At 53.2% G+C, this 17,023-nt stretch overlaps 2 protein-coding genes across 2 annotated transcripts; one reads left to right on the top strand and one right to left on the bottom strand.

Moving 5' to 3' along the window:
- Nucleotides 1-311: 311 nt before the first annotated feature.
- LOC118574568 (uncharacterized protein CXorf49 homolog) lies at nucleotides 312-4,484 on the bottom strand. Its single transcript, XM_036175535.1, has 6 exons — nucleotides 3,135-4,484; nucleotides 2,411-2,567; nucleotides 1,797-1,879; nucleotides 1,487-1,532; nucleotides 867-939; nucleotides 312-781 (listed from the first exon to the last, which is right to left on the bottom strand). Exons 1-5 carry the CDS (start codon nucleotides 4,482-4,484, stop codon nucleotides 899-901), a joined length of 1,677 nt encoding a protein of 558 aa, XP_036031428.1. The 3' UTR covers nucleotides 312-781; nucleotides 867-898.
- A 397-nt stretch (nucleotides 4,485-4,881) lies between these two features.
- LOC118574518 (uncharacterized protein CXorf49 homolog) lies at nucleotides 4,882-8,951 on the top strand. The gene is made up of 6 exons (XM_036175464.1): nucleotides 4,882-6,150; nucleotides 6,718-6,874; nucleotides 7,420-7,502; nucleotides 7,767-7,812; nucleotides 8,360-8,432; nucleotides 8,518-8,951. Exons 1-5 carry the CDS (start codon nucleotides 4,882-4,884, stop codon nucleotides 8,398-8,400), a joined length of 1,596 nt encoding a protein of 531 aa, XP_036031357.1. The 3' UTR covers nucleotides 8,401-8,432; nucleotides 8,518-8,951.
- The last annotated feature ends 8,072 nt before the right edge of the window (nucleotides 8,952-17,023 follow it).

Here is a 17,023-nt window from a genome sequence, read left to right as displayed (position 1 = left end):
AGGGAATGATCTGGAAGGAGGTCAGGGACTGGGATGGGAAAAGACTAGGAAAGGAGAAAGGACTGCTGAATGCAGGGAACAGGAGGCAAAAATGGGTTTCCTGAAACTGTCCCGGGGGCGATGGCAGGAGTCAGGTCAGGGATGGGGCCTTGGGAAAGGGAGGAAATGCTGCCTGTGTCAGTCTTGGCCCCAGCGCCCCTGGCTAAGCTTGGCTGCGTGGAGCCTGCTCAGAAGCGGGACCACATCCCACTGAGGACTACTGTTCCTTTTTTTCCCACAAAATACTTTATTTAGTTTTTGGAAACCTCATGCATGAGAACTCTGTGTGTGTGGGGGGGGTGGGGTGGAGACAGAGTGTAAATGAGGGCTAGTGTTCTTTGAAGGGTGGGAAAGGAACAGTTTCCACCACCCTGTTGCCGTACCTCATCACCCACCGAAAGAGAAAGGGTGGACCATACACAGGACAAAAACGCCTTAGTGTGCAACAGCTGATCCCAGGGGTAGGCAAGGGGCAAAGTCAGGGGCACAAAGTGGGCTCTGGCTGGAGAGCACAGGTTCTCAGCTTGTGGGGTAGTTTCATGAAAATTCCTAGCAGTAGCTAATTTACAGGCAGGAAAATAACAACGGGATAATCTTATGCTGGGGGTCACATCAACACGAGGAATGGTATAAGAGGGTGGCAGCATCAGGAAGGCTGAGAACCAGTGCTGTAGAGTGACGGGAAAGGAGCAGGATCCGTGGGGAGTAGCCTGGCCTCTTCTGCAGGGATGCTGGGTCCAACCTGTCAGGCAGAGCAGAGTCAGGCCAGCCCTGGCTTCCTGAGCAGTCAGGAGCCTGGGAAGGGCTGTGGGAAGCAGAACACTCACTTCAAAGGGCCTGTGGACAGCACAGCATCATTTCAAAGATCCTGGAACTTTTCGTTGAGGGCCTGCATGATGGCTGAAACACAAGAGGTACAATGACACCCAGGAACCCTCCTGCCTGAGCCCCATTCTCTGTGCCACAGGAACTTCTGGCCAGCTGCCTCACTGCCCCCCAGCCCCTGTGCAAGGAGCCTGGGGACAGACTCCTCCACCCATCACCGAGCTCTATGTGGAAACGTTTTCTACAGGAGATCAGCGCGGACAGGCAGTCCTCAAACGCTGGACCACAGCAGTGCCAGCCCTACTTGTAAAACGAACAAACACGTGACAACAAACACCTCACAAGTCATAACTGCAGGGACTCCAAGGGAAACTAAAGGAGCACTGTCTCAATGCCCAGAGAGAAGGGAACCCGGGGGACTCATCTGCACAGCACACGGGACAGCACTGCTTCTTGGTGCATGTCCCTGCAGTCAATGCACACAGGGCTCCCAGCCTGGCCTGCTTGAGGTCAGCTCCCACAGGAGAACCGCCCCTCAGCCCACCCCAGTCACCTGCACCCAAACACTAGGCTCTCCCTCTGGCCCTGTTCCCATCGCTTCCCTGCCCTGGCTCGGTCATACCTAGTTGTTCCTTGAGTTCCTCTATTTCCTTCCGTAGCATCAGACACTAGCCCAGCAGACGCGGGAGAAAAGGAAAGAAAGAAAGAAAGATTATCACTCAGTGTCCTGGCCTTCTCTCTGCTTCAGTCATACTTCTTCCTAGTCCTCACACCTCCCTCCTGCCACAGTCCTCTGACAGATTGGCTAAGAACCCCCAACAGGAAGGAGGTGTCCCCTCTCTCTGGAGTGTGGGATAGGAGTTGGTACAGGAGGTTAGCTGTCAGCTCAGGAGCTGGCTGGGGCTGGCCTTTGTGAGCTGAGAAAGCCATACCTGAGGACAGCCTGGTGTGCCTTGTAATAATGGTTCACTCCCTTCAAGGGGTAATAAAAGACCCACAGGTGTGTCCTGGTCACCTGAAAATAATAAAGTGAATGAAAGAATGAATGATGAATGATGAATAAATGTATTATGCAGCGTCCATGCTATGGATCCAGATTGTCAGGGTCCAGTGAAATCTAAAAGGGTGCGACATCCCCCTCTGCTGGCATCAACTTGTATATGTTGGTACATATGCTTCAATAAGCTCTGAGCCTTCCTTCCTTGTTGTTCCCAGGCAGCCTGGAGGCTCTTTATACCCCTAGGAAGATTGCTTGCCAAATCTAGAACCTGCGATGAACTCAGTGCCTGAGCAGGGCTCACCAGCTCCCAAACAGTTTCTGGATTGGAACTGTCCCACCCTTCACTGTCATGCATCCCACAGTCCCACTCACTTCACAATGTGGTCTGAGGCCAGCCCTGCCCACACCCAGTCTCCTGGGGACCTCTGCCTTCCTAGACAGGGAAGCCCTAGGAACAAGGCTGCAATCCACCAAAGGAACAGAGCCTGAGGCTTCCTTCTTTCCCCATCTTCCCACACTGCTGTCAAACCCCAAAGGTGAACTCACCAGCTGGTGCAGCTGCTCTGGGTCTGGCACTTCTCTGGCTCAAGGACAAGAACTGAGAGTTTCCTGCAACTTGAGGTGCTCTGGTGTTGGGGTCTCCACTGCTCATTTCTCCACGATGCGTGCACGTGCAAGGTTGCTCTGCCTTCTGTGTTGGAAGCTCACACAAAAATTTCTCACTAAGTACACGTTGTGGAGGGCTGAGGGGCCGGTGAGGGAACAAACTGGAGGCCTGTGAGGCCCATCCCATCTGTACTTTCTGTTCCTGGGTCAGCCTCAGGTCAGGAGGCAGAGCTCAGCCAGGAAGGGGCCCACAGCACTGAAAAGACTCAGGATCTGGCCTGGCTTCCTTGGGGAAGAGCCAGGAGGGAGGAATCAGGAGGCCCTTGAGACTGACTACACATCCAAGTTGTGCAGCCCACACTGTAAGAGCTCTCTGGACCCAAATCACCCCAACTGTCAGCCAGGCCCACTTCCCACCCCAGCCTGGCTAGAGTCAGGAAATGCACGGGGTGTGGGTGTGTGGGGGGAATAGTAACCAACACCTAACTGAGCCACCCTCACATCCACCGTTACTTACTACAAGGAACCCACACTGCACATCCTAATCAGGATGAGTGTCCACTGACAAGCCCCAAGCCAAGGCAGGGGCAGAGGAAGCAGGGCAATGTTATGTGCTGGGGAGGGAAAGGGCAGGGTGAGAGGAGACAGAGGGTGCTCTACTCACTTGGGCCTGCAGGCCAGGATCTCTGGTTGGGTCATTATCTTCTTTGGCCCCTGGCTGGGATTCCTTTGTCTTCCTTGCCATGGGTCTCTTCCCAGTGCAGAAGGGCTTACATTCTTTGGGCCCGGAAATCAGTGAGCGTTTACTGGCCTTCCCAAGCAGGGCAACCCCGGAGATTGGGGGAAGGGTGGCTGACCTTACAGGAGCTGACTTGAGTCTCTGCCCCCATGGTGGGAAGGTTCCTCCCAGGGATGCTCTTGAGGCATCTGTCAAGGGCTTCTTCTCCTGGGGTGCTTTCTTTCTAGGACTGGTCTTGGGAAAGCCCCCTGAAGCTGCAGGAGTTGGTGCAGGGACAGCAGCAGAGGCTGCTGCACCTGCAGCTGTGGCAGCAGAAGTAGCTCCCGGGCAGTTGTGTCTGTTCCCTTCTGTGCCCCAGCCTACACTTGGCTTTTTCTTAGACAGAGAGCCTTCCAGCTCTCCCAAAGCCTGCTTCTCCACACCTGAGTTGAATGTCCGGTTCGCATTGGACAGTACAGAGGGGGGCACATGGACAAAACTTCCCCTGCCATGGACGTTCGTGTGTTTGCCTGTGTCTTCCCGCTCAGTGATGCCAGTGGACTTGGCCTGGCCTCCTTCTTTGAGGCAAATGGTCACCCTCATCACCCTTGTCTCATTGGACTCATCAGAGGACGTAGGGTTATAGGAGGGACATTGGACAGCTTCACTGCTCACTATCCTACTTGTAGCTCCTCTCCTCGGGGTCACCCAGGCTCTGCCTCTTCCCTGGCCCCGGGGGTTCTGTAAGCCTGTAGAGGTCTGCTTCCCTTCTACAGAGCTCAGAGACAGGGGCCCTCTGTTGGAGCCTTCATCCATATGTCCCCAAAGGGCAGCCAGTTCAGCGGCACAGGTTTGTGGGGACTGGTACCTGCAGACTTTTCGGGTCTGCAGGTTGGTCAGCTCGCGCATCATAGCCATAGCCTCAATACTGAGCTGGGGCAAAAAGTCCAGGCTGACCTCTTCTTGGTGCACGGGGGAACTGGTCTGGCCTTCTGGGTCCCTAAGCACCCCTTCTCCTTCCTCTGTCACTTCCAATTTCTGCCCAGATTCCAACTCGCAGCTTTCCATACCCGGCTGGCCGCCCTCACCCTCTCCAATCTCCAGAGGAGGTTGGATGAGGTTTGAACCCCCCGGTACTCTAGGGCTGATCAGGGGGCCCCCTATGTGCTCCCTGCCCTCCTGGCCCAAGTCAGATTCGGGAGCGGACACCTGATCCCCGGAATTCATGTCACCGGTAGAAGCGGCATCCTTGTCAGCGCAGACTTCAGGGGCTGACACCTCATCCGGGGAGCTCATGTCGCTAAGTCACCACCGAGAAAGCGAGGCCTTTCACCTCAGGCGCTGCAAGTGGTTAGCTCAGACGACGACGTGTGACTCTGCAAGACCTCGAAGTCTGGAAAGTTCCTCACAGTCATGCGCAAAACCCGCCCTTTAATGGTGGCGGACTAGGCACCCTCGTCCCTATTGGCTAGGGCCTTGAGTAAGGGCCAAACAACAGCCGCCCTGATTGGTGGCTCGCTGAGTGGCAGACCAATGAGAAGGGCTCTCGAGGGTGCCTGAAGTCTCGCGTTGTTTGAACCGCACGTGTGGCGTCTGTGGCGGTGGCGGTTACCTTGGCGAAGACATACCTGAGAATGCAGTGAGGGGAGAAAACAGCGTCCCCTCAGGCGGCGGCGTCTGCTGGGGTGGAAACATGAGCTCTCCTGATGAGGTGTCGGTTCGGGGAAGCGGGTTTGGGCCAGAAAGCGGGGAGCACTCAGAAGGACGCCGCCGCTTTAGCCATGGATCCCCGAGGAGACATGGCCTTGGCGCTGACGAGAGGTTGTTACGGAGCAGTGAGGACAAAATGTGTCTCCCAGACTCCAAGACCTTCCAGTATGACTCCTGGCTAGACAGGGATGAGATGGAGGGAAGGTCAGTGATTTGGGGCTGCGAAGGTCGCCCTGGCACTCCAGTGGATGAGAGAGGGGACAGTTTGGACTTTGCACCACAGCTGACAATAGAGGGCACAAGCTTCGGGCAGCATGTAGCCAACCGGGAGGCCTGGGGTGTCCGCAGACATCCGTCCCCAAAAAGCTGCGCTGCTGAGCCCTTGGGCATTTGGGGAGACTCAGACGCAGGCACAGGCCGGAGAGGCATGCGGCCCCCGACTTCTGTGGAAGGGAAGCACTTATCAGCTAGCCATCAGCACCCCAGGGGTCTGGGGCGGGGCAGGGCCTGGGTGACCCCAAGAAGAGGAGCCACAAGTAGGATAATAGCCAGTGAGGATTTTCAGTATCTGTCTTCTGACCCTGAGTCTTCTGATGAATTCAGTGAGACAGAAATGATGAGGGTGACCATTTGCCTCAAAGAAGGAGGCCAGGCCAAGTCCACTGGCCTCACTGAGCGGGAAGACACAGCCAGACGCACAAATGTCCATGGCAGGGGAAGTTTTGTCCATATGCCCCCCTCTCTACTGGTCACTACTCCAAGAGGACTCAGCTCAGGCGTGGAGAAGCAGGCTTTGGGAGAGCTGGAAGGCTCTCTGTCTAAGAAAAAGCCAAGTGGGGTCTGGGGAAAAGAAGGGAGCAGATCCTGCTACCCAGGAGCTGCCGTTGCCACCTCTGCTGCTGTCCCCGCCCCAGTTGCTATTGCTTCAGGTGCCTCTGCCAAGACCAGCCCTAGAAAAAAGGCAGTAAAGGAGAAGACAACTCAGTGGGATGCCTCAAGAGGATCCCTGGGAAGAACCTTCCCACCATGGGGACAGAGACTTAAGTCAGCTCCTGTAGAACCAGCCACTTTCCCCCCAATCTCCGGGGTTGCCCTGCTTGGGAAGGCCAGTAAATGTTCACTGCCTTCGGGGCCCAAAGAATGTAAGCCCTTCTGCACTGGGAAGAGATCCATGGCAAGGAAGACAAAGGAATCCCAGCCAGGGGCCAAAGAAGATAATGACCCAACCAGAGATCCTGGCCTACAGGCCCAAGTGAGTAGAGCACCCTCTGTCTCCTCTCACCCTGCCCTTTCCCTCCCCAGCACATAACATTGCCCTGCTTCCTCTGCCCCTGCCTTGGCTTGGGGCTTGTCAGTGGACACTCATCCTGATTAGGATGTGCAGTGTGGGTTCCTTGTAGTAAGTAACGGTGGATGTGAGGGTGGCTCAGTTAGGTGTTGGTTACTATTCCCCCCACACACCCACACCCCGTGCATTTCCTGACTCTAGCCAGGCTGGGGTGGGAAGTGGGCCTGGCTGACAGTTGGGGTGATTTGGGTCCAGAGAGCTCTTACAGTGTGGGCTGCACAACTTGGATGTGTAATCAGTCTCAAGGGCCTCCTGATTCCTCCCTCCTGGCTCTTCCCCAAGGAAGCCAGGCCAGATCCTGAGTCTTTTCAGTGCTGTGGGCCCCTTCCTGGCTGAGCTCTGCCTCCTGACCTGAGGCTGACCCAGGAACAGAAAGTACAGATGGGATGGGCCTCACAGGCCTCCAGTTTGTTCCCTCACCGGCCCCTCAGCCCTCCACAACGTGTACTTAGTGAGAAATTTTTGTGTGAGCTTCCAACACAGAAGGCAGAGCAACCTTGCACGTGCACGCATCGTGGAGAAATGAGCAGTGGAGACCCCAACACCAGAGCACCTCAAGTTGCAGGAAACTCTCAGTTCTTGTCCTTGAGCCAGAGAAGTGCCAGACCCAGAGCAGCTGCACCAGCTGGTGAGTTCACCTTTGGGGTTTGACAGCAGTGTGGGAAGATGGGGAAAGAAGGAAGCCTCAGGCTCTGTTCCTTTGGTGGATTGCAGCCTTGTTCCTTGGGCTTCCCTGTCTAGGAAGGCAGAGGTCCCCAGGAGACTGGGTGTGGGCAGGGCTGGCCTCAGACCATGTTGTGAAGTGAGTGGGACTGTGGGATGCATGACTGTGAAGGGTGGGACAGTTCCAATCCAGAAACTGTTTGGGAGCTGGTGAGCCCTGCTCAGGCACTGAGTTCCTTCCTGGATCTAGCTGTGGTTGATAGTCCTGAGAGCATTGGCTCAAGGCCACAGTCTTAGGAGCTCCAAGTGCTTTTATACTGTCTCTGGGCTGGGGTTAAGGAGGAAGAGAGCTGGGCAGATCTGAGGACCTCTTAGTACAAGTGGCTGCAAGCAGAGGGTTTTGCTGTCTCATTTTAGACCCCACCAGTCCCTTCCCACTTGGATGACAAACCTAGAGGTCGCATCCTGTCTCTGCCTCTCTGTCTCATGTGTATGTCTGTGTGTTTTCAGGTGACCAGGAACCATCTCTACATATCCCATTCACAGCAGGAGAGAGGCAGTCTGAAACACCAGTAACAATGGGTTGCCAACAGGTATGGCTTTCTCAGCTCACAAAGGCCAGCCCCAGCCAGCTCCTGAGCTGACAGCTAACCTCCTGTACCAACTCCTATCCCACACTCCAGAGAGAGGGGACACCTCCTTCCTGTTGGGGGTTCTTAGCCAATCTGTCAGAGGACTGTGGCAGGTGGGAGGTGTGAGGACTAGGAAGAAGTATGACTGAAGCAGAGAGAAGGCCAGGACACTGAGTGATAATCTTTCTTTCTTTCTTTCCTTTTCTCCCGCGTCTGCTGGGCTAGTGTCTGATGCTACGGAAGGAAATAGAGGAACTCAAGGAACAACTAGGTATGACCGAGCCAGGGCAGGGAAGCGATGGGAACAGGGCCAGAGGGAGAGCCTAGTGTTTGGGTGCAGGTGACTGGGGTGGGCTGAGGGGCGGTTCTCCTGTGGGAGCTGACCTCAAGCAGGCCAGGCTGGGAGCCCTGTGTGCATTGACTGCAGGGACATGCACCAAGAAGCAGTGCTGTCCCGTGTGCTGTGCAGATGAGTCCCCCGGGTTCCCTTCTCTCTGGGCATTGAGACAGTGCTCCTTTAGTTTCCCTTGGAGTCCCTGCAGTTATGACTTGTGAGGTGTTTGTTGTCACGTGTTTGTTCGTTTTACAAGTAGGGCTGGCACTGCTGTGGTCCAGCGTTTGAGGACTGCCTGTCCGCGCTGATCTCCTGTAGAAAACGTTTCCACATAGAGCTCGGTGATGGGTGGAGGAGTCTGTCCCCAGGCTCCTTGCACAGGGGCTGGGGGGCAGTGAGGCAGCTGGCCAGAAGTTCCTGTGGCACAGAGAATGGGGCTCAGGCAGGAGGGTTCCTGGGTGTCATTGTACCTCTTGTGTTTCAGCCATCATGCAGGCCCTCAACGAAAAGTTCCAGGATCTTTGAAATGATGCTGTGCTGTCCACAGGCCCTTTGAAGTGAGTGTTCTGCTTCCCACAGCCCTTCCCAGGCTCCTGACTGCTCAGGAAGCCAGGGCTGGCCTGACTCTGCTCTGCCTGACAGGTTGGACCCAGCATCCCTGCAGAAGAGGCCAGGCTACTCCCCACGGATCCTGCTCCTTTCCCGTCACTCTACAGCACTGGTTCTCAGCCTTCCTGATGCTGCCACCCTCTTATACCATTCCTCGTGTTGATGTGACCCCCAGCATAAGATTATCCCGTTGTTATTTTCCTGCCTGTAAATTAGCTACTGCTAGGAATTTTCATGAAACTACCCCACAAGCTGAGAACCTGTGCTCTCCAGCCAGAGCCCACTTTGTGCCCCTGACTTTGCCCCTTGCCTACCCCTGGGATCAGCTGTTGCACACTAAGGCGTTTTTGTCCTGTGTATGGTCCACCCTTTCTCTTTCGGTGGGTGATGAGGTACGGCAACAGGGTGGTGGAAACTGTTCCTTTCCCACCCTTCAAAGAACACTAGCCCTCATTTACACTCTGTCTCCCCCCCCCCCCCCCCCCCCACACACAGAGTTCTCATGCATGAGGTTTCCAAAAACTAAATAAAGTATTTTGTGGGAAAAAAAGGAACAGTAGTCCTCAGTGGGATGTGGTCCCGCTTCTGAGCAGGCTCCACGCAGCCAAGCTTAGCCAGGGGCGCTGGGGCCAAGACTGACACAGGCAGCATTTCCTCCCTTTCCCAAGGCCCCATCCCTGACCTGACTCCTGCCATCGCCCCCGGGACAGTTTCAGGAAACCCATTTTTGCCTCCTGTTCCCTGCATTCAGCAGTCCTTTCTCCTTTCCTAGTCTTTTCCCATCCCAGTCCCTGACCTCCTTCCAGATCATTCCCTCCCTGGGAGGTGTGGCCTAGAATTTGCACTTCATCTTTGGGCTCCTGCATAGCACTCCCCTTTGAAATGAGTTGCCAAGTCCCCTGACTTGCCTCTGGACCATTTCAGTAGAGGGTGGAGGGCACGATCACATGCCCGTGGTGGGTAGAGTGAGTGAAGCTCCAAAGACTGTGCCCACGGGCTGTGAGGAGCACAGAAAAGCACCTGTTTGTCTCTGGGTTGGTGGTGAAGAAGGGAGTCTCCAGCGGCTCTGCGGGCCAACAGGGCCAGTGTGCCAGGGCAGTGGAAGCAAAGGTTGGCACCCAAAGCTCCCTATCTTCAGGTCCTGGTCTGACAGGTGCTCTCATCCAGCCCCCATTTGAAACGTTCCAGTTTGGGGGAGGTTGGGGTATCTGTGTGTGAGAGATTGGGGGAGAGAGAGGGAGGAGGGAGGAGGGAGAAAGAGATAGAGAGGTGGGGGAGAAAGGGAGAGTGAGAGGAAGAGGGAGAGAGGGCGTGTAAGAGGCTCCTGTGCCTTGGCATGTGTGTGGTGGTCAGAGTTCAAACTAGTCGGGGGTTGGTTCTCTCAAATTCCCTATTGAAAGCAAGGTGTGCCTTGTTTCTGCCTATGCTGTGTATGCCTGCCCAGCTGGCCCAGGATCTTCAGGGTTCTTCTGTCTCTTTTCTCCCATCCTGCTGTACGACACCTGGAATTATAGATGGGCATCTTCTCAGAACTGTCTCAAGAGTTAGTTATAATGGTGTGTGTGTGTGTGTGTATGTGTGTGTGTGTGTGTGTGTGTGTGTGTGTGTGTGCGAGCGCGAGCACGCACGCTTGCATGGTAATGTGTGGGTGTTCCCACATCAGTGCAGGTTCTGTTGGAGACCAGTCCATTGGATCCCCCTGAAGCCAGACTTTGAAGCAATGTGAGCTGCCTGACATGGGTGCTGGGAAGTAAACTGATGTCCTCCAGAAGAGCAGCACTCTGCTCTTAACCCCCAGCCATTTCTCTAGCACTGGCATCCAGAGTTCACATGAGTTCCAAAGAGGGAGCTCAGATTTTCAGGCTTGAACCATCTTGCTGACCTGTCTGTCCATTTGGGGTTCAAGATGATGCATCCACACACACATGGAAGGTCTTCCACAGGTCCCTGCTCACCCTTCGCACATGGCACACACGTTTCCCACATGACATTTGTGTGTTCCAGGTCCATCCTCCCCACTTCCTCCTGGGCTCGCTTTCTAACATGGAGACAGACAGCATGGCTTCCAGCTTTGAGCTGGGACCAAGTGCCAGACAGGATCTGAGATGTGGGGTGGGTGAGGCAGGTGTGGGCTCTGCCAGCTTGCATTCCTGAGAGGCGGGGCTTTTCAGGTTTGATGTAGGATGCTGGTGACCACAAAGCATCTGGGCCCATGGACTCTGTCCCTTGCGATGGCCGGTTGTGCCTGTGAATCTGCGAGTGGAGTGCCATTGTCCTTGGCGTGGAAAGCTCTGACCCAGCGAGTGGCAGCAGGAGGCGACACCTGAGCCTGTGAGGGATCCAAAGCACACCAGGAGAGGGTGGTGCTGACCTTTCATTAGAGGTGGTTTTTCAGTCTTAAACCAAAGGAGGGCATGGTGTGGCACGAAGTGGAAGTCACAAAAGTCACTGTGTTAGGGCTGTCAAAAGGTTGGAGTTGCCAAAGTAGGCTCTGGATCCTGTCCTGGGCTGTACTATCAAAGTCCTGTCCTGAGGGGCTGGAGAGATGGCTCAGCCGCTAAGAGCGTGGCTGCTCTTGCAGAGGACCTGGGATTGATTCCTAGCAGCCATATCCAGCTCATAACCATTCGTAACTCCAATTGCAGGGCATCAGAGGCCCTCTTCTGGCCTCCTTGGGCACTAGGCAGAAACATGGTCCATAGACACACATGCAGACAAACCATTCATACACAATTACAACTAGAACAAAAGTGTTTTCAGTTCGGTCTTGGGCAGGGAAGGATGTGCAAGCTGCCTTCCTCAGATTAGCTGGTTTACTCCTGCCTGGGAAGCAGGAGATCTTGTGGGAGCTGGAACACCCGAAGGCAAGGAGAGCCAGGTAGTAGGCGTGCAGTGACCTTGCAACCTAGGAGGGTCAGCTGCCTTGCAGAGGGGGCAGGTCTGGCAGGTGCACCCTTTCCCACAGTGTCGGGGGTCCCCTCATGGATGAACTTAGGGAGACAGTGCATATCACCTGTGAGAGGACAGCCATTGATCCGAGAGCCTGAATGGACAGTGGGGACTTAAACCATCCACTCAGAGCCCCTCCCTCAGAAGAGGGTCTCTGTTCCTCTGGACGTGGCTCTCATCCTGAGTCACGTGGCTACTTCTGGCAGGAGTAAGAGCTGAGTGACAGAGGACAGACTCCACAGCTGGGCTTCTGGCAGCTTGCACAAGCAAGCCAGTCCGGGCTGTGGTGCATTCCAGCACCAGGCACTGTTCTTGCAGGCACGGGGCCGCCATCTCCAGTGCAGCTGCATGCTGAAGCCATGGCAGGACACCGACAGCCCTGTGACAACCACCTGCCAGCCCTGCTTCTGTTTTCTGAGCACACAGCCTCTCCCCTCTGCATTCAGACCTACTGCTGCTGAATACTGTTGTGTGGTGGGATGACCCTGCTGCCTCTAGAGAGGAAGTGCAGATTTCCAGGCTCAGGTCTGAAAAATACATAAACGTGGGGGGCCCCATTGGACACGAGGAGGTGGGGTGGTTCCCTTCCATCTTTTCCCCACCCTTTCTCAGCCAGAAGAGGAGTGCCCCAGAGAGCATCCAGGCTCTGTCCTGCCTCCTGCTGCTACTCAGCTCAGGGAGGGCCTTGCAGGGTGGCTGGGCTGTGTGCCTGCCCATGATTCTCGGGCACTGGGGAGCCCCTAGCAACATCCCACCAGGACTGGGAGCCAGGACTCCCATGAGTTCCTTTCCAAACATGGCCTGGAATGTTGGTGACAGAATAGATGGACCCTTCTCAAGGTCCAAGTAACACCTCAGAGCAGCCAGGCACTCCCTAGCCAGGAAGCCACAGTCAGCTGTGCAGAGACCCAGTGCTCTGCATATGGGGCTGTGAGGTGACAGCCAAGTGTAAGAGTCAGTGTGGCGAGTCCCTGCACAGATTGCTGTTGGCTGTCCTCAGCTCCTCGGTGACTCTTACCCACTTGACATCCAGTTGTGCTCATTTTCTGATAGTTCTTTCCCTTTCCACATTTCCTCCTCATCCACTTCCTCCAAAGGTGAAGCAAACACTCCTTCCTGTTGGCCACCTGTGGCCATGTGCCCTTGGAGGCTGTGGCCATCATGTGACCGTGGGAATCATCCCTGTAGTGTTGCTGTCACTCTGGTCTCCTGGGGACAGCGACAAGGGCAGCCTGGTGCCTGGGCATGAGAGAGTCCCTGTGGCCATCGGTCACAGCAAGCAGCACAGCACTGGCAGCTTTGGAAGCCCTGTTTGCCACTCTCCCCAACCACTCTCCTCTCCTGCCTTTCCTGGGGTCACCTGACCTTGAAAGCTCCCCTGCCTTTCCCAAGAATCACTCACTTCCACCTGCAGATGAATGGTTGGTGTGACATGTGGGCTTTACTGCAACAGAAAGGTTAAACCAGCCGTGTTGAACATGCCATTTTCAAGTGCAGGAACCCCGAGCCTACGATTCCTCGGGTGTGCTTACACTGAGTGATCAAACTGGAGAATTATGTCACAGGTGCGGTGACAGTGCCTTGCACCCTCAGAAGTCCCCTCTGTGTCCCTGCTGAGGAGGAAGACAAATATAAAAGGCCACCCCCCTCCTTTTTTTTTTTTTGACCTGAGGATCGAACCGAGGGCCTTGTGCTTGCTAGGCAAGTGCTCTACCACCGAGCTAAATCCCCAACCCTTTAATTTTTTTCTTTTTCTTTCTTTTTTTTTTTTTTTTAGATTTATTTATTTATTATGTACACAGCGTTCTGTCTGCATATACCCCTGCATGCCAGAAGAGGGCACTAGAACTCATTACAGATGGTTGTGAGCCACCATGTGGTTGCTGGGAATTGAACTCAGGACCTTTGGAAGAGCAAGCAGTGCTCTTAACCTCTGAGCTATCTCTCCAGCCCCAGGCCACCCTTTTGTGACACAGGTGCCTGGCATGGGAAAGGCTAGTTTTGGCACAGTAAACAAATTGTTTGTTATGTGGGTCTGTCTGAAGGTGGAGTGAGGTGGTCTACTACAGGAGGCGTGAATAACTGAGTTAATTAAATGCCACCCATTCTTGTTTTTTAAGAATGTGTCATGTATTTCTGTTTTCTGTGTGTGAGTGTTTTCCTGTTGTGTACCATGTACATTCCTGATGCCTGCAGAGGGCTCCAGAGCCCGTTGGATCCCTTGGAACTGAAGTCATGGGTGGTTATGAGCAGCCATGTGATGCGGGGGCTTCATTCACTCTTTGTCTTTTGCAAGACCAGCAAGTGCTGTGACCCCCTTACCATCTCTCTAGTTCCAAATGCTTAATAATTATAACATGACAGTATTTCTTTTCTTTTTCTTTTTCTGTTTTTAGACAGGGTTTCTTTGTGTAGCCTTGGCTGTTCTGGAACTCACTGTGTAGATCATGTTGGCCTGGAACTGGCAGAGATCCACGTGCATCTGCCCCTGAGAACTGGGATTCAAGGCATGTGCCACCACCGCCCTTCTGTGGTGGTATTTCTTTAAGTATATGAGCTTTAAAAACTTGCAGACTTGTATGGAGTTGGTCGTGCAGGTCCATCATCTCAGCACTTAGGAAGCTGATGCAGGAGGATCATGAGTTCATGGCCAGTCTGAGCTATAAAGTGAACTCGTGATTGATTGATTGATTATTGTCTAATATTTTAAAGTTATGTGAAGGTGGTTATTTGCTTGTGAATGCAAGTGCCTTTGGAGATCAGGGGGCTTTGGTGTGGGGGTGGGGGTTGATCCCCTAGGAGCTGTTGGAGTTATAAGAGGTTGAGAAGTGCCATACACTAATATTGGGACTCTGTCTCAAATCCTCTGCAAGAGTAGTGTGTGCCCCTAACTGCTAAACCATCTCTCCAGACTCATTGAGTTCTTTATTTTATTCCATAGCTCATGTATCCCAGGCTGGTGTTGAACTTCCTAAGGATGACAATGAACTTTGGACTATCCTAAGTGCTGAACTTTTATGGGAAGAATACCATACCCAGGTCACCGAATGCTGGAAATCGAATCCAGTGCTTCTCAAATGCTAGGAAGCACTCTCCAGTTGAACTACATCCCAGGCAGAAAACCTGTTACTAAAATCATGCCAGAGGACTGGGCCAAAGGCTCAGTGGTAAACTGCCGACTGTGCTTGCATGAGGACCTGGGTTAGGATCCCCAGCACCTGGGTAGAAGCCAGGAGTGGACCACAAACATCTGCAGGCCCTGTGCTGGGGTGGAGGTCGATGAAAACAGATGGGTTCCAGGGGCTTTCTGGCCAACTAGCCTAACTTAATTAGCAAGCTCTAGGTTCAGTGAGAGACCCAGTACCGAAAAATAATGAGGAGGGTCTGGAGAGAAGGTTCATTGGTTAAGAGCATGTAGTGCTGGTGCATAGGACCCCAGTTCAGTTTCCAGCACCCACATCAGGCAGCTCATACCTGCCTGTAGCTCTAGCTCCAGGGCATTTGTCGCCTCTGGCTTCTGCCAGCACAGGCTCTCACACGAGCACACACACACACACACACACACACACACACACACACACACATGCACACACGCACACAGGCACGCACGCATGCACGCACGCATGCACTCCTAAACAAGCGTTCCAGGGCTAAGGGTGTACTCAGGTACTAGAGTGCTTTCCTTGCATGCAAGGAGGCCCGGATTGGTCTCCCAGAACTTTTTTTTTTTCAGACAGGGTTTCTCTGTGTGTGTGCTTAGTGTTCTCCCCATCTCTCCGTCTCTCTGTCTCTCCGTCTCTGTCTCTGTCTTTCTCTGCCTCTGTGTGTATGCATATTTAGTCATTCTACTGAGTTATTTTTGATACTCCAAGACATTACGATACATCATTCCTAAATGTGGCAGCATATATCTCCCAAGAAAAAGAACGCTTTCCCGTGAAGCTCTGATGCAGTCATCACAGGGACTCCTTAACATTGTGACAGTCCAGTTACCTCCTCTATGGCCTCGGGGAACATTTTCTCATCATCTCAGTGACCCCCCTCACAGCAGCTTCCTAAAACTCCTCTTTCTAATTCAAGGCCATGCGTCTGGCCTGACCACTGGCCTCTCCAGTATCCTTTAAACCTGACTGCTGCCCATAACGTCTCTGCCTTGCCGCACAGGGTTCTCAGTGCAGATGGATTGTGATGGTTTTGCACGGAGCCTCTCCTGGTGTTAGTGTGACTGCTCTGTCGTGAGCAGGGTTATGTTCTTGCCAGGCTTCCCATGTGCACAACATGCTCTCCTCCAGCCTGCCTGACACCAGGATTTTGCCTTGTGCCTGGTACTCTTAACTTTTAATGTGTGGTCAGGGTGCATGGCCAGCTTACTCCGTTGGGAAGGAACTGGTTTCCCTCTGTATTCAGAAATGCATCAACTGCATTTTGCACAGATACTGTGTGAACATCCAGTTCTCTCATGATACCTGTTGATTTTAATATCTGCATGATTTGTGCTAATTATTTTTTTGTGGCCATTGATTTCCTAAAGTGCCTTTGGCTCTGGTTTTCTTTTTCTTTTTAAATTGTATTTGTTTGTGTGTTTGTTTTGTTGTTGTTGTTTTAAGACAGAGTGTGATGTAGCCAAAGCTGGCCTCAAAGTTGCTCTGGAGCCCAGAATAACCTTGACCTTTTGATCCCCTGCCCTCACCTCCCCTGTTCGGAGATGCAGGTGTGCTTGAACATGCCCACCCAGTTTGCCTGTTTTCTTCCCGTGTCTCACCAAACCCTTCACCAGTTTCATTCTTTGTCAAAGCAATCAGTTTCTCCTTTCTTACTTTTTATTTGTTCGGCGACCCAGAATCCACAGCAATCCTCCTGCCTCAGCCTCCCGAGTTCTGGGGTTACAATCAGGAGCCACCATTCCAGGCTTAAACAACAACCAACTCGTGCTCGAGTTCTTTCTGTTTTGAACTTGTCACCAGGGTCACCGATAGTACCTTCCTCCCTGCCTGCTTCTCTAAGTGAGTTTCTGCTTTGGTTCTCTGCTCTCTCTTTCTTTTCTCTCTGTGTGGTATTGTGACAGGGTCCCAGACCTTCGAAGGCCCTGAGTCCTTAGCACAAGTGACTTAGCACACTTCCATGGTGGAAGAAGTGCCATTCAGGCTGTACAAGTCAGCACGTGGACAGTACCACCTGCCAAAACTAAAACAAAGACCTAATCCATCAAAGCCTGTAGTCCTGGGAAAGTCTCTAAATGCACTAACCTTGCTTTTGGCTTCTGTAGTTCTTCTTCTGGCTAACTTGTTCTTGTTAACTGAAGTATGTCAACCCAGAACATGGCTTTTGTGCTTAAAAGCTCACCCTGAGAAAGGCTGAATATCCATTGTAGTAGTCGGCCAGCTAATAAGCCTATAGGCTTAAACTCATATCTGAGCAGTATTATCTTGTTCAAACCCTACAATAGTATTGGGGATCAAATTCAGGGCCCCTCACATGAGACAGGTACATTCCACCATTGAGTTTCTTTCCAGTCTTGCTGTTCTTTTTTCTAACCTCTCATTATATTTAAATTAATGGGTAAGCAAATGGCTACTTGAAAGGGCTATGT

This window comes from Onychomys torridus, chromosome X (genome assembly GCF_903995425.1).
Source record: "Onychomys torridus chromosome X, mOncTor1.1, whole genome shotgun sequence".
NCBI lineage: Eukaryota > Metazoa > Chordata > Mammalia > Rodentia > Cricetidae > Onychomys > Onychomys torridus.
This window is presented reverse-complemented; position numbering and strand designations above follow the sequence as displayed.